Source organism: Prinia subflava, chromosome 9 (assembly GCF_021018805.1).
Source record: "Prinia subflava isolate CZ2003 ecotype Zambia chromosome 9, Cam_Psub_1.2, whole genome shotgun sequence".
Lineage (NCBI taxonomy): Eukaryota > Metazoa > Chordata > Aves > Passeriformes > Cisticolidae > Prinia > Prinia subflava.
In genome coordinates, this window is record NC_086255.1 from 25,963,228 (window position 1) to 25,988,997 (window position 25,770).

Here is a 25,770-nt window from a genome sequence, read left to right on the forward strand (position 1 = left end):
CACTAAGATTTTACCTCTGTACTGCTTTAGGAGCTGAGATTTCTCATGAGGAGGTTTTTGCTGATGTCTGTATGGCTGTCCCTTCAAAAATTTCTTCTGCTGTAACACCCCCTGAGACTCCCAAACGCAAAAGTTAGCACAGTGATGTAGTGACCAGGCTCCCCTTTTAGAGCAGTTGTGTCCTGCAGTAATTGCAAGCAATCCTTCAAGATTCATTTCTTCTCTTTATTCCCAAACATTATAAATGTTCACACAGCAGCCGCAGCTCTGATGGCACTGGGATAGCCTTTTCCCTGTCTACTCGAACAGCTCCCCACGCTCTGCTTTCACCTCGAGGTGATACAGATGTGTCCAAATCTGGCAGAGCAGAGGCTTGGGCACAGCGTGTGTCCCCCAGGCAGGTGGCAGTGCCACTTTTGGTGAGCATCACTCACCTGCCCCGCGGGGATCTGCAGCAGCGGAGCGCTGAGCTCCCACGGCCATGGCACCAGGGGATGCTGTGGCAGCCCTGCTGTACCTTCCAAAGCTCACTTAGACACTCACCCTCTTTGTGGGAGCTCCTGGGACACAGCTCCTAGGAATTAAAACGCCTGCAGCCAGATCTTTCAGCTGAACCTCTTAGATCTCAGTTCATGTCCTGCTCACTAGTCTATTAGTGGTGTGCTGTCTTCTTAGAACCCTCCTGCTTTGTGTTGACTATGTCTCTGCCCAAGCATGAAAACCAACCATCAGACCATTGTTTTTGGTGTCAGCCATTTGGGATCAGCCCCCACAGGGCCCAAGACTGATGGCCTGGTGCTGATCCTGTGAGATGCAGCCACCCATGGGAGAGACGCCTGGGACAGACGCTGTGAAGGTCCCAGTGTCTCAGTACCCATTGTTGAAACTGCTCTTTCTTGCTCAGCCACAGACCACCTGAGCTTGCTGCTCATCAGCTGTGGCATCCCACTGATGCTGCCCAAATCCAGTAGATTTTGCTCAATAAGGAGCAGAAAGATACAGCAGAGACACTCAGTTTGCTCTACCTGATTGCCTGTCCTTTCAGATGAGCGTCATAAGCATGTGTGATGTCAGAGAGCTTTGTTCTCCTCAGAGACAGTGAGGCAATTCAAAAGCCCCCACATCATCTGACAAAGTGCTAATCAGCATGAGGCAATGAGGGTAGAAGTCCCATGAAGGGGATAGTAGAAGTCCTCACAGTCTTTGGGAAATGGAATTGTGCTGTACATGCCTGACCATCCAGCATTTGGGATGGGAGTAATGCTACTTCAAACAACAGGTTCTCTCATCTTTTCACCCTGTTTAGTGCAGTTTATTCTTCCTGATAAAGAACTTCCTGTACAAAAGATCACCATTAAATATATATGGTTATTCAAAATAATTCAGTGCTTATTTTTCCCGAAGTTCTAGGAGCTGCCCAGGGATGATTGTTCATGTGCTTCTGTTATGGCTTTTGGATGTGTGTTGGTCAATTATCTCTAGTCACATCTGTCATACGGATTCTAATGTGAACACACAGGTTTGAAGGCCTCTTCCCACAGCTCAGCTGCCCATCGCAAGCAAGCACACACAGACAGGCCAAGGCCGCATGCTGACCTGGCCCATCATCTCCGTGGGCCTGAGCTGTCTGGTCCAACCAGGCTAAAATGCACCAGTGTGCCATGGGTGCTGGAGGAAGCTCCTTTAGGAGAACTAATAGCTGCTTTGTAGTGATTTCGGATCTTTCTCTTCTCAGCTTCTTGCAATAGAGGTGAACACACCGGAGAAATTCAGCTCAACAGCTGACGTAGTGATTCGCTTGCTGGACACCAATGACAACGTGCCCAAGTTCACCTCTGACTACTACATTGCCAGGATCCCTGAGAACTCCCCTGGGGGCTCAAATGTAGTTGCTGTTACAGTAAGTATCAGTCACCTCTTAAGAAATGTTCTCTTTTCTGGGTGTCTGTGGAGACAGTTCAAGTACCTTAAAAACAGTGGACAGGGCAAGTAGCAAATCTTACTTGCCATTTGACTCCCGGACCAAACTCCAATTTCTTTTCAGAATCAACCAAATAAAAAGAAAAAAAAAAAAAATTAAAAAAAATTTAAAAAAAAAAAAAAAAAAAACTTCAGGAAAAAATAAGGCTTTAAACAAATATTATTTAGAACAACAAGGGCCATCTGCTTTTAAGACAAACCACGTGGCCTTTGAGTATTAAGAAAGCCTCAGCCAAATCAGTGTCCAGTGGGAAGATTCAGTTATGGCTAAGTGGAATTGGATTTACTGGATTTACTCATACTTAGGTATGAGTCAAAAGAAAACAAGATGGCTGCTTAGTAGGTATTAGTCTCCTCCTCCTGGGAGGAACCTGCCTGCTAAAGGCAGAATTAAATGGTTAAGGAGGGCAAGAATATAAAATTAAAGGGGGAAAAAAGATCCCTATATATGTATCTTCTCACAGTGGGAAAAATACATCTATAGATTTTCCAGCATCTTGCATTTTCATACAAAGAAAGGGTATTACATGAGCCCTGAGTGCTGGAGGAGCATTTCCAGCTGCCTCTCTCTAATGCAACTGCTGAGACTGGAGACAGCTCTCATGTCTGAGATAAGAAAGCTCCTGGCCACCTGGGCCTCAGTGGGGGATGCAAGTCACCTTGCAGAGGCCACACAGGTAAGGATGGTGGAGGCAGGTTGCCAGAGCTCTCCAGCACAAGCTGGCAACAAGTAAGAAGGAAAAATAGTCAGAATAATAAAGTACTGAAGGCGAATTTTAGTGATGAAAGAATCAAAGAAGTGAAACATAAACAATAGAGAAAAAGTTATTGCATGAAACTAATAGGAAAGCTATTGGAGACTTTAAACATTACTACCTTTTAGGTAATAGGAATAAAAAAATTCTAGGACTTGGATAGTAAAAAAAAAAAAGAGATATAAAAAATATTTGCAGAAGCAACAAAACTTCTGAGCCAAAGTGTACAGGAACGTGTAGCTGAGGAGCCCATGTAAAATTTAGTCATGTGCTGTTGACTTAGCACTTGACCCAGATTCACAACTACATGTGAAAAACTAAGATGTTTTAAGTACTCATAATGGCAATTCTGGAGGAAATCCAAGGTATGCAAATGTTTTAAATAGAGTTAGACTATACTAAACTAGGCTGTGGTCAAAATCATGGGGTGAGAGAATCTGACAAGCTCACGCCAAAGAACAAAACAACATCTATCAGTGGGGCTGCAGGTGTGTTACATTAATCCTGCAGGAATCAAAGACATTGTTCCAGGTCTCAAATATTTAAACAGGAAGATGAATGAATCAACCAGCACCACCATGAATTTTGATGGCCAGATACAACAGTACAACACCTCCTCAGAGCTATCAGAGAAGCAGGAGCTTATGGAAACAGCTGCTACCAAATCAATAGCTCTCCTAAGCCTGAGATAAGAAAGGAAGCCAACAAGAGTATGAAACAAAGATATCATCTGGCATAGTATTTGCATTATTAAAAGGCACACAGGCACAAGAGTGATTAAAATACAAACAAAGCTGAAATACAATGTATAGATTGAAACATTTGTTATTCATTACTTAAAATTGAACCAATTAAACAAGCAGAAGCTTAAAAATACTCTATATAAAGTAAATAATTTTGTCTAGGGAATATTCATTAATGTTTAACTGATAATTAGGAAGGTTTGAGAGCTGGCAGTGTGTTCACGTCATTGAGATCATCTCTATCAAAGGAGGGTGAGGTAACTGTGGATGGATGGGGCCATCTAGCGTCAGTCTCCCTGCCAGAGCCCCCGGGCACCAGGGACAGCGTTCCTGGGACTGGCAGGGACATTTCCTGCTAATGTTAGCTTGTTCACTTTCTAGGTGCATATTTGCTCATGCGGTTCCCCCCTGAAAATGTGATGGCAAAGAGAGTGAAAAGCATTTGGGCCTGTTGTTAAAAGTAAAGTGAAACATTTCTTTTCGCATTTGAGTAAAGTAAACCCCTCTTTTTTTTCTTTTTTAAAGGCTACAGATCCAGATTCAGGGCTCTGGGGAGAAATCAAGTACTCTATCTATGGAACAGGAGCAGATCTGTAAGTAACAAGTACATAAATAAAACTACATAACCTCTAAGCAGAGTTCTAAAAGAATTTTCAAAGAAAGCTAGCAGTCTCATTCTTGAGCTGCTCATTTCCAAGGACATTTATGCTATGTTCTTTGTGAGCTCTGTGAACACAACAACAGTAAAGCTACTGTGATCATTAAACATCTGCTTCATGAACCCAAGGAATTCTACCCACAAACCCCCAAAGAGATATAAAGCAGCTGAAGTATCAATACCCAGGATTTGTTCAATCACCATTTGAAAAACACTTGTAAGAGAAAGAGAGGTTTTGGTCTAGTTGTGAAAAGTGAGTTCCACAGAAAAAGAATCTCTTGCTTTTTTCCCCTTCGCTTTCCATATGGCTTCACAAATAGCTCTTGTCAAAATAAATCAAGGAAGACAAGATATTCAAGGATATAAACTTCACCTTTGAAGGTCAGCTGCATCGGGTGTTAAAAGCCTTTCATATATTTAAGCATAATAGTCCTGCATCAGGAAAAAGGGAACCTGATTACTTGATTTGGTAGTAGTGCCTCCCTCCCTCTCCCTGTCTTTGTGCTGGGGGTAGAACATCTTGAAACACTGGTTCCCTCACATCACGTCCATCCCAGCTCCCAGACATGGCTGGGATCAGTGATGTGGCTGTCACAGATATTCCTGCTGGAACCTGCAGCTGCAGGGCAGGGCTGCAGGGCAGAATGCTGGAAATGAATGAGCTTCTCAGGCACACTTCTCAAGAATCTTTTTTCCTCTGTACATTATCCACCTGGAGCTAAAGCTGAACCCTTCTTGTTAAGGTGAAAGCCATTTAGGAGGCACAAGCAAAGTCCAAAATCCAAAATGTTAAGGGTGAACCTCTTCTCTAGCCAGAAGGATACACATATGGGAGCATTTCCACCATGGATTATTTTGAGCTCTTCACTAAGTCTTTAAGCTAGCTGCTAACTGCACAGAGAGAAGCAAGAAAAGGTCACGTCATGCAGGCAGACCTCTTAGGTTTAGAATGTAGCAGCTGGTGGAAAGAAGCTTGAGAAGGTTGTTGACAAAGGATTTAGGGGAAAAAAAACGTAAGCACAACTTTATTCTGATTGGCATTATGGGGATGCTCAGATTCACAGTTCTTATGCTGTTGAATGAAGAAATTATGATGTGAACTTTTCTTTTCCTCCTTAAGTATTTTTGTTTGTTTTCCTCATGCCAAAATGGCATAGCTCTACAGAGCTGGATTGATTTTCTAGCCCTGGCACCTCTAGATCTGCTGAACACAGTTTGATGCAGACAGGAGAATTTCAAGTAGAGGTGTGATGTTTCTGTCTTGGATGTTACATCAGTGGGTGTGCAGTTGCATGGGCAGAGAGATGGGTTGTAGTGGAGTAAGAGAAATTGTGTTAACTGTTGAAACCAATCTGATGGCAATCCTACTTTGGTAATCCAAGCTGCCGGTGGGAGCACTTCTCTTCTTCCACTAAAATGGGAATGATGTCTGCATGGTTAGGCCGGGCTGGGTGCTAAGGAGGCAGCACAGGCACTGTCTCCTACACAGCTATTCCCGCCTCCAGATCTTGGATTTCAGCAAAATTGATTTTTTTCAACAAGGTTATGAGAACAATTGAAGATTCTGGATTACTAAATGCCCCTTTCATAATCACTCTCCATTGCATTCACAGTTGGAATACAGAAAATATTTTGCCACCCTGTATATTGATCAAAGGATATATAAAAAGTTTCATCTGTTAAAAGCTCTACTGCTTGGAGCCTACACTGGCAGTCCATTTTCAAAAGACACTGTGTTGGTATCTTCTCTATAAATCCAAACTTTGGGCTGACACTTTTGACAGTGTCTCTGTAATTACAAATGTGTAAAATTGAATTTGCAACAGATAAATCCGAACACCCACTCCATCCCAGTGTCAGTCTATGGAAAAAATGATTATTTTTGGAGAAGATAATTTGCCCTGCAGTTTGGGAGATTTAAGAGCAGATTTATTTCCTACCCATTCTGAGAAATGAACAGTTTAAATATGATAGGCATCACACTTCTTTTAGCTACTTAGGTGATATAAATCAATCTTAATTTATGCAGAACATAATCTATTACACCGTACTTTTAAACTGGAAAAAAAAAAGGTAAAAACCAGGTTTAATGTTTTTCCGTTTAATGTAAGGAAATCACTCTGGGATAAGGCCATCACACTGAGCATTTACTGAAGAGAAAGACTTTTAATGGAAAGTACATCTAAAATGGCACAAGAGAGAGAAAACTGAGACCCTGATAGCTCTCTGGTTTTCAAGCTTAAAGCAACTAGACAAAAACCAGGTAGAGTGTAGGACTGGAAATATCACCCAGAGAGGAATTAGGTGAAGAGTACCAGTGTCTGGGCACAGCATTCCAGTGTTTACAGTGGGCTCTAAACAGAAATTAAGTGACCAAAAGTCTTCCTTCTTTTCCAGGTTCCTAATCCACCCATCAACAGGCATAATTTACACCCAGCCCTGGGCTGTACTGGATGCTGAAGTGAACTCGAAGTATAATTTCTATGTGAAAGCAGAGGACACAGATGGGAAATACAGCTTGGCTGAAGTGTTTATCACAGTGCTAGATGTCAATGACCACTCTCCAGAGTTCAATGAAAACATCCAGGAAAAGACGATGATCATTGGGTCACCGGTGAAGATAGAGGTGAGAGATGGCACCGTGTGTCAAAAAGCAGAGTGCTTTGGAAAAGCCCTGGCTCTGCTGTTTACTCTCAGGGGTCATGATGAATGTCTGAAAGCTGCCTTTCCTTGCAGCTTTATTTTGCACATCCATTCAGATGTAACAAATGGATTAAAGTGTGGAATTATAGTATTTATTGACTGCCAAGAAAGAGAAATGAATTCTATAGGCAGAATATAAAGTCCTGTTACAGTATTTGAATGATCAGCTGGTGGACAATCCTGGATCATACAGTGATCACAAGAAGCCCAAATAAGATAAGTGAATGAAAGTACAGGGTTTTGAACACTTAACCTTCCTGACACGCATTTGTGTTCAACCACACAACTTAGTTCCCTTCATTTTAAAGAACCATATTCAATAATCCAGTGTGGAACAGAAGGTGAAAAAATGCAATAACAATTCCCAGGCAAAGGCACAGAACATCCTATGTGACACACATTTAAATGCAGATCACGAAGCCTGGTCACAACACCTAATGTTAGTAGAATAAATGCCACAGCACAAAAATTAAGGCAGCTATAGTTTATGTCATGGAGCGAATTCCATTGTTCTTTATCACTTCACATTTGTCCCCCACACTGTGTAAGAAGTTCCCAGCTGAGGACCATTTGCATTCTACAGATAGGTTACAGTTCAGTTTTTCCTCTGATTTTATTTCATCTCAAATAGAAATCCCTTATAAAGGAAGCAGCCCAGTCCTGCTGTTTTTCACTAGAAAATGTAGCCTAGCTTCCAAGATGAAATGAAAGCAGCCCAGTCATGACACAGATACTATCAGAAGTGAAAGCTCAGAAGCTTTTTGTCCTCAGGCAAAGATACAAACAATAACACCTTTGTTTTTTACACTTCCCCTACCAGGCTATAGACCAAGATGCAGAAGAACCCAACAACATTGTGGATTATTCCATCATGCAAGCAGATCCGGCCAATGTGTTTGACATAGACCAAAGCACTGGGGAAATCAAGCTGAAATCCTATATCCGATCTCTGGACATCATCCACAACATCACAAACAACAAAGACTGCATATGGTCATTGGTGGTGCAGGCCAAAGACCGAGGCTCCCCGTCCTTCAGTACCACCGCGGTTCTGAAGATTGATATCACAGAAGAGGTAAGCAAAGGTTTTAGAAAAATCCTTACAGGAGGCAATCCCTGAAAGGCATCAAAGGGTAAGCACTGCTTGCTCCATTTAAGAGACTTTTTTGCCAGCTCTGTTTTGTAGAGTGTTTCTATAGCCTTGAGGTGAAGTTGGATTCTACAGCCACAAATGTGAAAGATATTTTGATCAGAAATATTGCAAAGGTACAAAGGTAGGAGCATAATGTAATTATGAGGTTTTTGTTAGAGATTGTTAGAGATTAATTAAGGTCTAATAGACTTCTGAGGGTAAAGGTAAATCCTGACTGCTAAATTTCTGCTTTTTTATTTTCATCCAGGAGAAGAAAAAAAACCATTTTTTTTCCTTACAAAAAGTGAGTGGAAAGCAGCTGGGGTCAGAGTGAAATAAATCAGATAAATCAACCTAAGTGACATAGGAAAAGTGAGAAAAAACTTTACAGAAATGCTTTAAAGTACATAGAACTTTGAATGGGAGTTTAATAATTGCAGTATTATTAGCAGATGAAACAAGAAGCCTAAAAGAGTCTTGCACATGTAGGTTGAGATTTTCCTTAGTGCAGCTTTTACATCACCTGAAGAACAAGCAGCAATTTATGGTGTGCAGTGCATGCCTGCACGATTCTTATTTATTGTAACTGCCTTGCCATGCCTTTAAATAGGTGCCAGCAGGGAAGGAATGGGCTTTAAAGCAGATGAGAAACACATCATTAGCCTGACAGTCTCTGGACCACACACATAAACTGGGCAAAGATGGAAATCTAATCCTACAGACAGCAGCTGGCTTTCTCTTTGTTTGGTCACAAGGCTCCCGCTGCTCTTGGGTCTGTTATAATTCTCTGTTTTCCCCGTCTCCTCTTATTCCACTGATACTCCTTATGAGGCACATTCATATGAGAGCTCTTGTACACAGTTCAGAACCTGCTGGACTGCCAGGGGACTTGGGTCTGCTCTAGCAGGGCAGGGCCTGGCATGGGGTTGCCTTTTGGGGCCAGCCAGCCCTGTGGGCATGGGCTGGGCTTGCTGCTGCAGGGTTCTGCCATGTGGAGCTGGGGGGACTCTGCATGCAGGGTGTCTGTGGTAAGTCTGGAGGCGTAGCTGTTCTCACAGATACAAAGGAAATGCACTGCTTAACACTTGAATTTTCAAAGGAAATGAAAATTTGGTGGGTTTTATACAACAAAAAAGAATTGCTGCTCACAGCCAAGAGTGGGAGCACTTGCCCTCCCTGCCTTGCCTCCAGGCTTCTCACAGGCTGCACGTTTCAGGAGTGTGTGGCACCAGCTGGACCCAGGCACTGTCCTCAGGCAGGTCCCTGCTGGTGGCCACCAGCCTTCCCTTCCCTTCCCTTCCCTTCCCTTCCCTTCCCTTCCCTTCCCTTCCCTTCCCTTCCCTTCCCTTCCCTTCCCTTCCCTTCCCTTCCCTTCCCTTCCCTTCCCTTCCCTTCCCTTCCCTTCCCTTCCCTTCCCTTCCCTTCCCTTCCCTTCCCTTCCCTTCCCTTCCCTTCCCTTCCCTTCCCTTCCCTTCCCTTCCCTTCCCTTCCCTTCCCTTCCCTTCCCTTCCCTTCCCTTCCCTTCCCTTCCCTTCCCTTCCCTTCCCTTCCCTTCCCTTCCCTTCCCTTCCCTTCCCTTCCCTTCCCTTCCCTTCCCTTCCCTTCCCTTCCCTTCCCTTCCCTTCCCTTCCCTTCCCTTCCCTTCCCTTCCCTTCCCTTCCCTTCCCTTCCCTTCCTTTTTATCCCTTTGCATCCCATTGTTTTTGCAGAAACAGATTTCAGTTTGCATGTATGAGAGATGCAGTGCCAGTGTCCAAACCCCTTGGTCATTCCCTGTGTCCCAGGGACAGCACAGTCACAGCTAACACTTTGTGAAGAAAACAATCTCTTGGTGTAGGCATATTGCATACACACACTCTCTCTCTGAGGCTGTTACACATGTGCATTTCATCCCCCTGTGCTCCAGCTGTACCAAGGCTCTTGTTTTGCTGTTTGGTGAGCATTTATGTACTACTGATTTTGGATAAGGAGGATATTTTTGAATGCATCCTCTAGAGGTTTCCTGCAGTGTTAATCACAGTAAGTAATTAAACAGGCATATTTTCTGATTAACGTTTTACCATTGCAATTAGCACAAGTCTGTGCCCTTCTGAGATGGATGCCTTGTGGCTAAGTTCAGCAGTATTGCACATCAAAAGGACCTTCTTCTCTTGGAATAATGCAGTGCTAAAAGAATCCAAAGGCCTTTTAATTTAACTGAGTCTGATTTTATGGAAATTGGTATTGAGGGGCATCTGTTAATATCCTATTCTTTCACAATAAATAAAAAATATCCTTTCACAGAATAAAAAACATATGCTGGAAAAGCCAGTCTTTTCCCATCCATATGTCTCCCTCAGAAATCTATTCCTGCTGCCTGATATTTTCAGAGAAGGCTTATTCCCACTGCTGTTCCTGAAGGTTGGCCTGATGGGGGCATCCCTCGGCCTCTTGATGACTCCACTGAGGTTCTGCAAATGTAGAGGGGGCGTTTATTTACACCTCCTCATGGACTGAGGCTTAAGTCCATATTTAGACAGCATAATCTGTAGTTCTTAATAGCTTTGGCCACTCATTTAGACTTCTAAATATAGCTGGTGAGTCTTAGTTTTAGATTCTCCTAGCTGAAAGGCTCAACAAAAATCTTTGCAGTAACATGGAGATCTTCTCCTCTCTCGTACTAACTGCAACCATGGGAGCTGTGGTTGGTGGCACTGCACAGCCCTTGCCATGTTCACAGAGCAGTTGGCCTCTTATTTCCAGTTTCATGGACTTGAAAAAAATATTGGTTTTGATTTGAGAAGTCTTTGAACTTTGTATTGCAAAGTGATGCAAACACAGCCTTCATATACAGTGATAGCATTGAGCTTTGTGATAAGCACCAGGGGCAGCTGGTGTTCTACCTCAGATCAGGAGTCAGTACTGAAGCAAATCTCCTGATCATCTCCACATACTGTGCCTGTGCCTCACATAGTTCCAAGCATACAAGGTGGACTTCTTTCAGAGGAAAATGTGTTTGGGAAGCACACCTAGAATGCCTGGGCACCAACAGGCAGCCCCTCCCTGCAACCAGTCTAGAAAAAAACCCAAAAACACTGAATGTGTGGAAGTGGGCTCCTCAGAACCTGCTGGTTCATTGTACAGATTGTAGAGATCCACTTGCTTAAGTCAACACAGCCCAAGTTGTCTGTAACACAATCACTGAACCAAGCATTTAAGATCAAGTCCAACTGTTAATCCAGCACTGCCAGGTCCATCACAGAACCATGTCCCTTAAGTGCCACATCTAAAAATAATCTGTAATAACTTGGGCTCTTAACAGATTTGCCTACTTACTTAGACTCCTAAATATTTCTGGTGAGCCTTGGCTGCTCTCATGGTTGAACAGCTCAACCACATTCCTTTGGGGTCCAGCTTCTGCATACTTGGCCCATGTGCTCTGCTCACTGCAACCCATGCATTAGGAGAAGCTGCCACAGCAAAAAAAAACCCGGCAGAGCATTATCTTCTGTGAGCAGTGTTATTTTAACTCCTTTGATTGCTGTTAGGAAAGAGTGTTTCTTCCAGGTCCTGGCCCACAGAGTATGACAGCTTCCATTTCATCATGTATGTGCTTTTATTTTATGTGTACCAGAAAAAACAGTACTCTTCAAAATGCAGCATGCCTTTTAGGAAAAAACAACAGCTTCAGCAGTTGCAAAGTGGCATTATTTGTTGAGCTGGCTACATGGCACTGCTGGTAATCGACACAAGGACTTGAAGATGTTTTGAATGTGCACTTCCCATAAGTCTCTCTGCAGCCTGGCTAAGATGATGACATTCCTGGATTGTATTGCAAGTTATTTCTGATATTTATCCTGCCAGTGTCATGGCCATGACAAACAGAAACCCTCCCACTGCGTGCGTACAAAATGCCTGATGTCTTTATGCAGAATAGTTGTCATCCAAGGCTAATTCCAGGCAAAGCTTTGTATAGTAAAGGTCAAGTAACTAGAATAGAGGCTGAACCAGCTAGCTGTTAATGGGTTTAGTTTTGGTATTAATCATCTCTTCATCATTGGAAGTTCTGAACAGATGCCAGACTTGCTGAGACCAGGGGATTGAACAAAGCTACATGCAGAAACTCTCCATACAATTTTTATGTGTTCTTACCTCTGCAGCTGTAGTACACAGGCAACATGTACTTCTGTCTAATCTCATTTATTCAAGGCTTTCAAATACCTAGTCAAATACTCTTCAGTCATCAGTGCCTTCCTATAAAAGAGATCTTGACAAAACTCGTAACAGGTGGACTCAGGTCACGTACTACTTAGCAGGGTTTATGTGACACTTAATTCATCTGACTTTCACATGAAGTTAAGTAAGGCAGGGTAGAATTTCTATCATCTGATGGGATTTAAGTACAAAAAAATCCAAGTAATGCAGAACAGCAAAGCCGATGTGAATCTAAGCTCCACCAAAGTCATGGGCTGCTTTGCTTTTGGTTTCTAGTTCATGTCCACTGCTAATTGAATACTGGAAGATCTCTCTGCACAGTAAAATTATGAAAATTAGTCCCTACCTGCCCAGTGACATGGTCTGTGAGTTTCACTAGCATTTCTTTGCCCCTTTCTTGTTGGCAATAGGACACATTCAGGGTAGAAGAGTGGTCTTGATAATGTGTTTGAGATAGATTGTGAAAACACAGAAATTAAGACAAGGAAGTGTTTATGAGTTAATTTACATGCCCCAAGTTTATGGATGTGACATTAATGACAAGAGGTACTCTGAAGCACACTCTGGGATACTCCCCAACTGGGAAGGGCAAAGAAATGGCCATCCTAGATTAGGGTCATACAGGGAAATTTATCTGATCTACAAGTCAGAGGTTCAAGTCCAAGCTACTCACAAGGTTCTCCTTATACACCCTGTCTTTGATACCTGTTTTAGCATATGGTGTCTCCTGTTCCAGAGGAGTGCTTTTCTCCCCATTGACCAAAAGCTGGGAGCTTAGACCTCTAACAAAAATGCAGATCACTAGACGTGCAAAGTCTGGGTGAGGATTCGCTCATGGAGTCAAAGACAGGGGCCTGGGGCACAGTGGGCAGCCCTTTCTGCAGCCACATATCACTTTATGAACAACTCTCAGTAACCAAACCTGCATGTGAATGGGCCATTTCTGAAGGATCCCCTGGCCTTGCATAGCACCACTGTCCAGACACCATCTGTATTCATGGCGAACATCTCTTGGAAATGCAATCCAAGGATGGGCTGTCATGCCCTGAATAAGGGTGACCTATGTGCCATGCCTCTAGCCTTTATTCCCCAATCAGCCAGGTGTATATATGTGCTTCCTAACTTCTTTTACTGTTTCTGGATTCAGTTCAACATCATTGCAACTGCCTGCTCTCCTGTGCCTAGTTCAACACTTAGCTCCCTTTATTTTATAGGCTCTCTATCCTGTACACATTTCAGCCTAGTTCCCCAGCTGTATTTATAATAGTTACTGGCCTCCTTCAAATATAACCATGTGAGGGTTGACCATTTCTCTTATTTTTGATATTTCCAGATCAAGTCCAGGGTAAAATCCTATATTTTAGGCCTCAAGAAGCGTCCATGGACAATATATGGAATATGCATGAGTGGCGTCCTTTCCACCATTTCTGTTACAATGGTGATCTCCACCATCATGTACTGGAAAAGTGTGAAAAGATCCAAGCTCCACCCGCAGGGCAAAATCCGAAAAATTATACGGGGACCTCCGAGACGCACAGTGTGCTAAGCTGGAAAGTGAACTGGCCATTCATTTGTCCTTAATATGCCATATGTAGCTTATGTCATTGCTGATTTCTTTTCTTTCTATAAACAAAGCTCTTTAGCTCCACTTATCTCCCCTACCTCAAAGAGTTTTGTTATGTCTGTAAAAGAGTACTTGAAAACAGAATGCAGCACATATCTGCTACCTACTCATTTGTACACTGACATTTTATAATCAGAAGTTTTCTCCTAATCCTTTTCAATGCCATGATCAGTAATTGAGCCAATTATTTTCTTGCTCCATTCTTGCAAGTTAAACACTATGGTGACATGCAGGAATCTGCCCTAATTTGGTGGCAATACTTCTGAAGCTTTTGTGTTCAAGTCATCTACCTCACAGCACTATAATGTTTACCCAGCCTCTGGCCCCATCTAAATTCTCCACCCCTGGGCTGGACCGGCTGCGTGACTCTCATATTTTTTTTTTTTAGAGACAATTTCCATCAATCAGCTCTACTTGTAACATATTTTGGACAAATGAAATTTCTGGGTCACTGTCTGTCCCCTAGAGTAAGTCATGTGTTTTCTTTGTACTCCTTTACAGACTCTTCACAAAGGGCCTATGGCCGCCTTTTTGATGCAAACTAAAGATAACCCCATGAAAGCCTTAGGAGTGCTAGCTGGTGTCATGGGCATAATGGTGCTGATAACTATCATGATCTCTACTGCCATGTTCTGGCGCAACAAGCGGTCCAACAAAGTCATGCCGGTGAGACGGATCATAAAAAAGAGACAGATGCCGCCATCCCGGACAGTCAGGATGGAGTGGCTGAAGTTCAAGAGGCCCAGCAACGCCGCGGAGAAGTTTGTCGTTGAGGAGGACGTCAAGAGCCTGCACAATGAGAACAGCAACAACAACGTCCAGGTTGTCCCTGTGCCGCCGGCAGCCCCCCTGCCCCCGCCGCCCCCCGCCCTGGCTCCCCGGGGCGATGCCCCAGGGTGGCGGGTGCCAACCGTGTCTGGCTCCCTCACTCCCAAGCACGTAATCAAGCCACCAAAGAAGAAAGGTCACAGCAGCACCCACAACGCCCTCGTGTCAGAGCTCAAAATGAGGTTTGAGAAGAGGAACGCAGCTTTTGGGGAGCCCCACATCTAGGTGCTCTCAGCAGCCCCCAGAGACTGCAGACTGTGGCTGGGCATGGATGTTTTTACGTGCTGTCTCTTCCCTGTGTCTGTCAGCACCCTGTGAACCAGAGCAGCTTCTCGCTGTGATAGCCACCCCTCACCTTCTGCAAGTACCACGTGCTACAGAGTGATCCCACCCGCAGGAGCGCTGCCTCCGTGTCCAGTTGTGACTGCGGTTCCTTCGCTGTGTCCCATGGGCTGTCCCTGCAGCTGTGTCTGACCACGGTGCTGAGTGCGCCAGCCACAGGCTCCCCAGGGGAACAGGGACTCAGGTCGCCCCTGGTTTGGAGGTCTCTACCCAGAGCTTGGGTTTTCAGACAAGATGCTCTGCAGCCAAGGCCCTGCTGGATGCTTCTTCTGACCTGGTCTGGCAGGTGGGTTTGCAATGTCTGAAAATCCATCACTTCAAATCCCAGACCCATTTTTGAAGATGCTGGCCTGGCTGTGGCAGCAGCACTGTCGAGGTGCAGGTCTCCTACAGCAGTGACACTGCCCTGTCCCCAGAGCACAATGTGCTTTGCAACAGCTGGCGGAGCGATGTGCTCATGGCCTGAGTACCCTCATTCCCAAAAGGTAAGCGGGCAGGCTTGGAGAAGTTCTTCATTTTCCTGCAGCTTACACTGGGTTTTGCCAGAGCACATTGACATGATGCTGCACTTTGCTTCTGCCCTGGACTTGCCTGCTGAGGAGGGATGGGAGGGGCACCTCAGCCTTCCCTGGACCAGCAGGGGCAAGATTTGAGCACAGAGGTTGAATAGCAGCGCTCACTCAGCACTGCCTCCTTCTGACACTGTGCCCCAAAACAGTGAAGAGCCCAGCAGGAGGAGGCGGACATGAGTAAAAACACAGGGAAGACAAGGTAAAACTGAGAGGCAAATGATGAATGGAAGAGAGACAAGTGCTGGAAAGTTGCATATGTTGGTCAGGGAAGTGTCTGGAAAGATCATGTGGTGTTGTACACTGCTAGCAGAAGGTGTCGAGGAATATATTTCATCACCTCTCCTGGCTTGTTGCAGGGACTGGTGTGTGCAAAAGGAGGTTTCCATAAAATATTCATGTTTTTCTTATCAGTATTTTTGAGTGAATTAAACAACAGTTAATGGGAGGGGACTGGCAGGGCAGCTGACAGGTTTTTCCTGTTACGTGACAGCAAAAAGGCACTGAGAGCAGAGCACTTTTTTCACTGGATCTACCCCAGGGACTCCCCCTCAGGTTTGTTTCTGAGGAGAGGTTTTTCAGCTGAGTGTTTCCCATCCCCTGAGGAGAAGGCAGCACCCACCGAGCTGGCTGGGAAGCAGCACCCTGCACCCTCTCTCTGAGACCCAGTCCTGCAGAGAAGCTGTGCTGTCATGGTACCAGGAACATCAAGGTAGGGAGCAGACCTGACAGGACGCGCCGTGTTAATTCAAGGGGTTCATGAGAGTTCTCCAGCAGTCATTTGAATTGAACCAGCAGACCTGGCCTTCAGGATCTCCTCTCCCTCCAGTAGCTGAAATAATTCCCCTTTTTGCATGAAGACTTCATCAGTTTAGCAGATAGCTGATTGAATATGAAATTACCCACTTACAAGGAAAATCTCTGCAGCAGAGTCCCAGCTCGGGGCCATGGCAGGAGCACTGCTCCCTGAGCCTCTGCTGTCACATCTCTCCTTTTCTCTAGTCTGTTTTCTTGCTTATCCATCCTCCTGGGGCACTGTGATGTGAGGCCCAGGTTCTCACCTGTCCAATCACCTCGTCCTTGTCCCCTGGCCATAAGCTGGCTGGAGGGAGGGGACGTGCAGCCCCTGCCCCCCCTCCTGCTGCCCTGTGCAAGCACCTGCCTTCGGCTGGCTGAGTGTTCACAGGTTCTGCAATGTTCCCTGAAGTCCCTGATTTATTCCCCATATCACTGTCTTCCCAGTGTTGTGTTATTGCCAGTGTTCAGTGTTCATTCTCTAATGAGGAAAGCCTATAAAGACCATTCAATTAAGTCAGATTTAACAGGAATTACAGGCTTATAGTCTTAGAGATTATATTTAAGAGGTGATAAAGATGTTTTATTACTATGTTGTGAGACTCTTTCCCAGTTACTCTGTATTTCAACTTCAAGGAATTTTTTTAATAAATAAATTTTTAAAAAATCTGCAAAAGGTGTTTCTGTGCTTGGTGTGCTTCTGCTGGCAACACTGCTTTGCCATCACCTGTTGTGTGACCAGACAGCCACAGGCAGCCAGGCCGCTTTTCAGGATGACCAAATGGACACTTCTGCGGGCTGTGAGTCGAGAGAGGGGCTGTGCAGTTTTTGGACAACACCAGGCTGGAAGGAGAGGAGGTGAGAGGCAGGATGCCATTGGCACAGGCAGTGGGCAGGGTCACAGAGAGACCCTGGCCGAGCTCCCACGAACAGCCCCACTGCAGCACGGCCCCGGGGCAGGGAGGCAGCAGGTTCAGTCTGATGCCACAGTCCAGCTGCTGCAATTTGTTATGGACTTCTCCACACGGTCAGGGGCTGTTTTGTTCTTCCCTGGCTGTATCCTTGGTGTGATTCAGCAGCTCTCTCCAGTCTCAGCAGTGTGCCGTTGTCCCTCCCTGTGACCAGGGTTGAAGAAGGCCAGTCATTACTGACGGTGCTTTGCTATTTACTCCCCCTCACCCACAGCCCCACACTGGTCTTCAGCCAGCATCAGCTCATGCCTTGCTCTGCATTGGCCATGTCTGCGGGTGGCTTTCCCAGAACAAGGTTTTCCTGCTAGGCCAGCTACTTCTGCCCCTTCCTCACCACTCCAGACCCCTGCGACTTGGACTCAAGCTGCCTGGCCTCCTCCATCCCTGCAGCCAAACCCCAGAGCTCCTTGGAATCCAGGTTTCTTTGCAATTTGTAACTGTAAAAGGCCAGAGATGAAGCAGAAGACCTCTGTGTATTCTGAAAACCGGTCATGTTTATTGCTTTGATACTAAAAGACAAGACTAGGAAGTCCTGTGAAGTATTAACAGTGAGAGTCAGCAGTGACAAAACAGAGCTCTGTTCAAAAGCTGTGCAGTACAGGATAGCAGAAGGAGGTGCTGGGGGAGGAATCATAGGGCCTGAGGAGAGACAGCATGGAAAACACACACCAAAAACCAAAATACAATTAGAAAGTCAAGCTACCACTGCATGAAGCTCAAAACAGCTGGGGTGTCTACTCTACATTTTTCTTTTTGAAACTATCTATAACACATACAACAAGGGCTGTGGGTCTATGGGCCACATGCTTTGGTTGTGCTGGAAAGCATGAGGTCAAGAAAAGAAAATAAGTCACATGTCCTCAGACCCCCGAGAATCACAGCACTGAGCTGCTCCACAAGTGGGAAGCAGTCACTTTTACTACATGCATCTTTTGCCTCTAGCAAAGAGGCAAGCTTTGGTTCCAGAACAGCAATATAGGCAGGCACCTGTCTGCATTTAGGGAATGTGCCTGGCTTCCATCTTCAGCCCCCAACCCCCTGCTCCACTATATTTGCTGTCCCTGTCCACTTGTTCCACCAGCCTGCTTCAAGCACTTGCACTTTTCCTGTTTGTGGTACAACCAAGGCTGTGAATCTCTTAGGGCTGCGTAAACCTTAAGGAGGAGTAAGGAACAAAAAAACAAAAAACACAAACCACCCCCAAAACCAAAACCAACACCTCTTGTCAAAATATTTTTTTCTCCAACTCAAATAAAATCTCTTCATCACGTTGACCCAATCGTCCCCACCATTTGTTGTTGCTGGGCTGTGAGCACGGCCGTGCCCAGCTCCCCTGTCTGTTCCCAGGACTGGCACACAGGAGAAGCCGGCACCTGGCGCTGGACAGAAATAAACACACACCTGTGTGGGTGAGTGAGGGGACACTTCTGGCCTTTGGCCACAAGCACGACTGTTGGTTCGGGGATTGTTTTTCTGTCAGTGTTGGTTTTCCCGGTGTGTCGGTGTGCGTTGCGCCACGACAGTGCTGAAAGGACAGCCCGGGGCTACGGAGGCGCGGCTCCAGCCACACCCGTGGCCGGACAGCCCGGGCACCTCCATTCCCGGGGCTCCCCAAGCCTGGCGCAAGCACCCGAGCCCTCGCAGCCCTTCCAGAACCGGCACCGGCTGCGGCCCGCGGCTGGGAGGCGCCGCAGCGGCCGGGCCTCAGGGCGGGCAGGGCTGGCCTAGTAGAGGTCGGCGCTGTTCCTGTGGGGCGGCCGGGCCTTGCCGGGCTCCTGGCGCTCCGGGGGCCGCCGTGCGCCGCGGCCGCCGTCGGGGCGGCAGAGCCCGTCCTCGCTGCCGGCGGGCAGGCTGTCCAGCGTGCTCTCCTTGCTGCCCGCGGCGTGCGCCGGGCTCCCGCGGCGGCGGCGCGGGCAGGCGCTGGGGCAGCGGGCCAGGCAGCCGGGCAGCGCCTCGGCCGTGCAGGCGTACATGCCGGCCGGCACGGCCAGCACCATGGCGCACACGATGACCACGATGTGGATGAGCTTCTCGCGCTGCTCCATCTGGCTGACGTCGCTGCCCGTGACGAAGACCACGCACTGGCCCTTGCGGGGAGCCTGGTTGCGCACGGCCACGCACACCTCGTACTTGGTGGCGGGCAGCAGGTCGGTCACCGAGTAGGTGTTGACGCCGGGCCCGATGTAGATGGTGTCCTTCTGGGCGGCGTCGTAGCGGCCCACCAGCAGCGTGTACCAGGTCTCCCCCGGCTCCGCCGCCGCCGCCGCGAACCACTCCAGGGTGATGCCGTACACCGTCTGCTTGGCGATGCGCACCTCCACGTGGGCGCCCGGCTCCGCGGGGCCGCCGGGCGCCCAGCCGCGGGGCGTGGTGGAAGCCCACGGGGCCACCACGCGGAGGTTGATGGCCACCGAGGTGTTGCCCAGGAAATTCGCCGCCGTGCAGGTGTAGTTGCCTGCGTCTGCTGGCCTCGCCGCCGGGATCAGCAGCTCGGAGCGGACGGTGTCCTCGCTGACGGGCTCCGTGGACACTGCGGGCAGAGGTGAGCGGTCAGCAGGGAGCGCCCTGCCTTGGGTAGCCCCAAGGCCGGGGTGGGACAGGGCCCACTCAGGGCCCGCCCTGCCAGGGAGAAGGGAAGAGGGGCACGGCCCAGACCCCGCAGAGCTGACAGCAGAGTGCTGTCTGTCTGAAAGGCGATAAACTTAGCATTGGGACACCCAGGCGTGGGAGGCACGGAGTGTGTCCGACCCCGAACCAAGTGCAAGCAGCTGGAGAAGCTGCTGTGGGCAGAGGCCGAGGTGCCCATCTGCAATCAGCCTCCTTAGGTCAGGGCAGAGCAGGAGAGGCACTGAGGAGGCACACCGACATTTTGGACACATGCTGCACCCTCTGTTAGGATTAAAAATGTCAGTCTCAAGAGGCTCAGACCAAAATAAGTGTACGAAGCCAGAAAGTGTTGGGCTGGAAGTGAAATGCACTTTTAAGAACAGTGTGAAACCCTGTCCTCTGCCTAAACAGGGGTGTGTGGCTGTGGTTGAGCAGAAACTGTGTAATTAATCAGCATGTGCTTGTGGAAAGACACACAAGTGCTGCTTGCTGCAGTGCTGCAATTGAAGCAAATATCAGGCCAAGATTAAGGGCTAATGCTATCCTATTTAGTTAGCTGGCTTATTAGGGGCACACAGAACCTGTGTGCTGGCTGCCAGTATGTCTTATTACCTTACCTGATTAAAATAGCAACTTGTCCTATTGAAGGCTCTTAGTAAAAATAAACGTGAGGGAGGGCGGATTGGGAGGAAAAGGTCTCATATTACAGCACCTTTGCTAAAGAATATAAATAAGCGAGACTTCAGGAAAACAACCTCCTCTGTTTCAGTTCATTCTGAACATAAATGGACACAGGAAACAGAGCAGCACAGTTTTGGGGTTTGTGTAGTATTTCTTGAGGGAATACATGGGAATAGTGTGGGAACATACAAGTCTGTGTATATCTCTGTGGGCTCATACAAACACATCTACATGCACATATATGCATTTATATACAGTATATGACATACAGTGCAGTATGTAGTATATAGTATATAGTAAATATACTTGCCTATTAAGATAACTATGTATGTATTAAATATGTACAACTAATATAGGATTAGTACCTCCTACATCATGTATCATGAGGAAAGAGCTGCTTCTTAAAATCCACAAGTAAGATAATTGTATAAAAATGAGGCCATGCTCCTTTCATCATTGACTGATGTCCTGCATGAAGCAGCTCTTCTTATGCTGGTCAGATGTGCTTAAATGCACAGGATGATTAAGATCATTTGGATTACTGCCACCACAATAACTGTGATGCTCTAAAGGGGCTGGGTTGCTGTGGTGACTGTGATGGCCTGCAGACCTATGTAAGTAGAATAGTACAGCATAAATTTTTAATGGGAAAAAAAAAAGGAAGAAGAAGAAGGAAAAAAGCTTTGCTTACCATTAAATGCCCTTAAAAGTTTGAGTGCATAAGTCCACCAGACAGCCGGGGAAGGGCTGGCTTGCACAAAGCAGGTCAGGGTGATGTTTAACCCTGCTGGGACTGTCAGGTTGGTGTCAAGGGCTGAGGTCAGGGGCTTCATGCAGCTGTTAAGCTCCACTTCATGAAAAAACTTCCCTGTCCTGAATTTTGGGCCTGCGCAAGTTAAATAGGAATTCATCAGAATAATAGGTGGGCCCACGGACTTGATAAACTGGACAAATCCCCGCAGGCGACAGTCACAAATCCAGGGGTTGTCATGGAGGGCTAGGACAGCATTGGAAATGGCTTCCAGCGGCCCCTCCATCCTCTGGCTTCTCTGGTAGACGGGCCAGTTATAGAAGACATCCCTGGATATGATGGTAAGCTGATTTGAGGATAGATCTAAGTAGGTCAGGTTGGGCAGATAGCGGAGCGCGTGTTCTGGAAGGACATCCAGCCGGTTGTGCTTCAGATCCAGGATTTTCAGAGTCGGGGTGTCTTGAAATGCTGTCCATGGCACCGAACTTAATTTGTTCCCTTGCAAGCGCAGCTCCTTCAGAGCTGGCAGATATTCCAGGCTCTTGATGTGCATCACTGTGATGTTGTTAAAATTGAGCCACAGATACTCCAAGGCACTAACATTCTCAAAAGACCCACGAGGCAATTCTGTTAGGTGAGAATTTTCTATTCTAATTTTCCGGATGTCCTGAGGGATGTTTGCAGGGATCTGCCTCAGCAGTGCAGACATGCAGAGCAAACTCCTAGGGAGGAAATCAGAAAATTTTCCAGGTCACACACCACATTTGAGGCCAATAAACCAGTTCCCAATGCAGATCTACAAGCACTTGAATAATTGTAAGGTATTGTATGTAGGGCATGCATAAGCCATCCATCCATCCCTGGGGTTTACACCAATTTTACCATAAAGAATGCAATTAAGTCATAAAAATGGCTATGTATGTAATTACATATCTCAGGGCAATAAGAGAAATCACATTCTATGCTCAGTTCAGCACAATTCAAGTACTAGAGGTGGCACTCCATGCATCAGTCTGCTTGGTTTTGGTGCTCACATCATCGGCAAGTTCCCACTGGGGCTGTCTGAGCCACCTCACTGGTGCTACAACAGGGGTAACAGTGTTCTTACCTTCCAAAGCCGTCCTGAGAACAAGAGCATCCTGTTACGCAAGATGAAACAGATGGGTTTATCTTGTGGAAGGCCAGAAGAAGAAGAAAAATATGACAGACTAGGTCCATATTCTCCTTTAAGAAAGTACTGTGCGGGGTTTGCACCAAACACACCAACAGCCTCCAAGAAGCAAATCCTATCAGCTGTAATCTTCCTTGACGCAGAAATAAATCCTGCTGGGGACCCAACCCTAAGGAAGACATGTAGTGTGGTTCTCAGCCTGTGTCCAAGTGCTAAAAACCACCTCCAGCACCACTCCTGGCATTCCTCCTCCAGCAGAGGGGATTCTGACACACATTTATTTGGTTGGGAATATGAAGATGGAGCCAAAACCACTTCTTTTGCCAAGCTCTTGCAAGTAATTAACCAGGCCAAATTCTTCTTCTTTTTTTTTTTTTTTTTTTTAATTTAATGGGGTCTGTCTCTGTCTCCTATATTTTAATGGCTTTTATCAAGGTCAAAAGCCACACCAAGGGCCAGACCTCCCAGCTGTGATTTGCATTAGTGCCCCGTTGCACAGTCCCTCCTCCCCCAAGCCCTGCCCACAGTGCTGTGCAGGGTGTGTTCTGCTCAGGGTGAGTGTGAAACCTGCTCCCCAGGATGTTACAGCATGGAAGCGTAAGCATGGCACCTTTTTCCTCTGAAATCACTCCTCCTCCCCACAGTTCTTACACGTTGGGAGTGAAAATAACAACACAGCTGGGGCCAGTCCATGGGTTTCTCTGATAAGAGTGTCTTGGAAGTCAACCTGTTTTGTATAAATACAAACTTCCAATGCTGTTCTCTGGCTTCCCTCATAAGACACGAGCCAACTACTTTTCAGTCATCTTGAAAAACTAAGCGTTTCTGAGAAGGGATTTTGAGTAACCAAATTTATTGATCTCTTTTAATCCAAAATAGCAGGTTTCAGTTGTGCTTTCCAAGGAGTTCTGCATTCTCCTGGGGCCATCTAGTGTGGATGGGCTTCACTACAGCCTGCACAAGAGCACGCCTGGGAAGAGGGCTGCACCCACTGCCCGTGTGTGTGACGCTGGGTCAAAGCAAGATTAGCCTGAACCTGCTTAACCTCTAACCTATGGGACCAGGATAGAAAAATATTTAAAGTGTGGCAGCTTAGAGCTATATGTGGCTCTCAGGATTGTGCTGCTTTCAGCCTATGGAAGACACAGGCTTGTTTCTGCAGTGTTTAAATCAACAGGAGCTTTTATTTCATGGCAAATCAGCAAAATGAACTGGGGGACTGACAGAGTGCTCTGCTTCTGTCCCGCATGTACAGGGAATGGGCCACAAGGAGTGGGCCTGTGTATGGGGAGACAAACAGAATGAGTACTAAAGGCCATCTTGCCCTGTATATATTACAGCTGTGTTAAATATCCAAGAGTGGAACAGCCTTGCCCTCCCAGCTGAGGGTGTGACAGAGTGAGGGAGGGGGCTCAGCTGGGGTCTGCTGTGAGGAGGAGGGACAGGAGCAAAGGACAGGATAAGGAAAGCTGCTGTACAAGGGACAGACAGGGTTAGACAGCCGTGCTGGGGACAGGAAGGAATGAGCTGGAACTGCAGAAGGAAGAGAGAAGAGTCCAGAGAAGGAGCCAGCACTGTGTAGAGCTGCCCCTGAGAGGCAAAAGAGAAAAAGTATGAAAGACTTGTAGACAGCAAGGTGATGATGCTTAAAGCCTTCTGAAGCTTTAATGAAGCGCTCTGAGTGTTGTGGCCATCTTGACAGCCACACCTCTGGGGATGCTACTGCCCACAGTGCCTCACATACAACAAGCACATGGGATTTTTATGGTTTGGGGGTTTTAGCTGAAATATTCCTTATTTTTCCATGGTGCAGTATGTGATATCTCAACAACTCCTCTATTCAAAGATCTCAGTGAGCTGGGAGTGAAGGAGGAAGTTGCTGGTCTGTAGCACAGCAGATGCAGCAGCTATAAATCCCCCACTGGGGGGTGGTGGCTGCTGAGGGGTTTCTTAGTGAAGCTGCTGCTGTTGCAGTGTCACTGCAGCCCGTGTCACCTGAGGCACACACTCCTTGTGCACTTGCCATGTAACCAAAGCAATAGAGGGGGCACCCATCAGCAGGGCTGGCTGGCTAAACTGAGGATGCTGCAGGAGCAGCAGTGGCAGCTGCCTGCCATGGGAGGGTGTGTCCTTCTCCATCATCCATCAGCCACTGAAGCAGAGGCACTCAGGGACCCCCACTCCCACCCAGCAAATGCCACAGTCACCAACGCCTTTGGTCTCTTTCCATGGTCTGCCATGAAACTATTCCCTAATAATTATATTATTTGAGTAATAATAATTTTATATTTTACAATAATAATAAATACAGTTTTACAATAATGAAATAATACAAAATATAAAATAGTATATAATAATGAATGAAATAATTCCATATGATAGTATATAATGAAACCATAATAATACAATTTTACTGCAATAATATTATTTTACCTGTTACAACAGGCAATAACAGTGACAAACTATTTATGATGTAGTTAGGTAGAAAACCCCTGGGTGTCAGGAGCAGATCCTGGAGTTTGGCCATGTTTGAGCTGCAGGGCCTGGGAACAGAAAGCTTTCAGCAGAGGCAGAAGAAGATCAGTGCCTTGATCTGTTCAGCTTTAGAGGGGACGCTATAGCTCCCTGTGATGGGATCAGTGAAGCCCCCAGGTCATTGCGTGTTCAGTCATGCTGGGAGCCACAAGGGATGGAGACACCCATCAGTGCCTGGCATTCATGGCAGGTGGATAGAAAACAGCTCTCATGGCTCTGGGTTGGACATTTGGCTGTGCCAATGGCACCAGGAGGGACAGGCAGAGGGATTCACCACTTTTAAGGCCCAAAACCTCCTTTGCTTGAAGGGAAGGGCCTTCACTGCCACCTCCCACTCCTCTTGCATGGCCCATGGGGAGGGTCTTAAAGTATGTGGCAGCTAAGTCACGTCTTCAAAAAATCTTTCATCCAAAGTGAAATGTTATTTATTTAGCAGTTTATAAACTACTGGGGTTTCCCTCTATGTATATCTTAAGGAACAGATTAGGTGCTCAATGTCCTGGGATGCAGGAAGCAAAATGATATCCAGGGATGTCTGTTGGAAATAGCTTATTTCAAATAATTGAACTGCTTAACAGAAAAAAACAATTTGAAAAGAGTTGCAGTTGTTTTCCCACACGGCCATTCCCAAAATGGCCTTTCAAAGAATGGTGTTAGTACCATGGGCCAATGCTCTGTCTGTTTTCAGGCTGATATGTATTTGCTGCTTGAGAGGCCATTTATCTAAACAT

General features: G+C 46.5%; 2 protein-coding genes across 2 annotated transcripts in view; one reads left to right on the forward strand and one right to left on the reverse strand.

Moving 5' to 3' along the window:
• Positions 1-14,842, forward strand: part of CDHR1 (cadherin related family member 1) — a 42,679-nt gene extending 27,837 nt beyond the window's left edge. The window contains exons 13-17 of the mRNA XM_063406483.1: positions 1,736-1,900; positions 4,004-4,071; positions 6,534-6,762; positions 7,660-7,914; positions 14,291-14,842. Coding sequence (XP_063262553.1) covers positions 1,736-1,900; positions 4,004-4,071; positions 6,534-6,762; positions 7,660-7,914; positions 14,291-14,842 — 1,269 coding nt within the window. The remainder of the gene's footprint in view (positions 1-1,735; positions 1,901-4,003; positions 4,072-6,533; positions 6,763-7,659; positions 7,915-14,290) is intronic.
• A 2,951-nt stretch (positions 14,843-17,793) lies between these two features.
• Positions 17,794-23,605, reverse strand: LRIT2 (leucine rich repeat, Ig-like and transmembrane domains 2). Its single transcript, XM_063406487.1, has 3 exons — positions 22,442-23,605; positions 21,274-22,055; positions 17,794-19,824 (listed from the first exon to the last, which is right to left on the reverse strand). The coding sequence occupies exons 1-3, from the start codon at positions 22,684-22,686 to the stop codon at positions 19,019-19,021; spliced, it is 1,833 nt and encodes a 610-aa protein (XP_063262557.1). The 5' UTR covers positions 22,687-23,605; the 3' UTR covers positions 17,794-19,018.
• Positions 23,606-25,770: the final 2,165 nt, after the last annotated feature.

Excerpts from the sequence above, each read along its gene's own strand:
- LRIT2 (XM_063406487.1), bottom strand. The coding sequence starts at position 22,686 with ATGTCTTCCTTAGGGTTGGGTCCCCAGCAGGATTTATTTCTGCGTCAA. Across the intron at positions 22,056-22,441 it reads TCTCAGGACGGCTTTGGAAG|GAGTTTGCTCTGCATGTCTG; the intron begins GTAAGAACACTG and ends TTTCCTCCCTAG. Across the intron at positions 19,825-21,273 it reads ACTTTTAAGGGCATTTAATG|TGTCCACGGAGCCCGTCAGC; the intron begins GTAAGCAAAGCT and ends CTCTGCCCGCAG.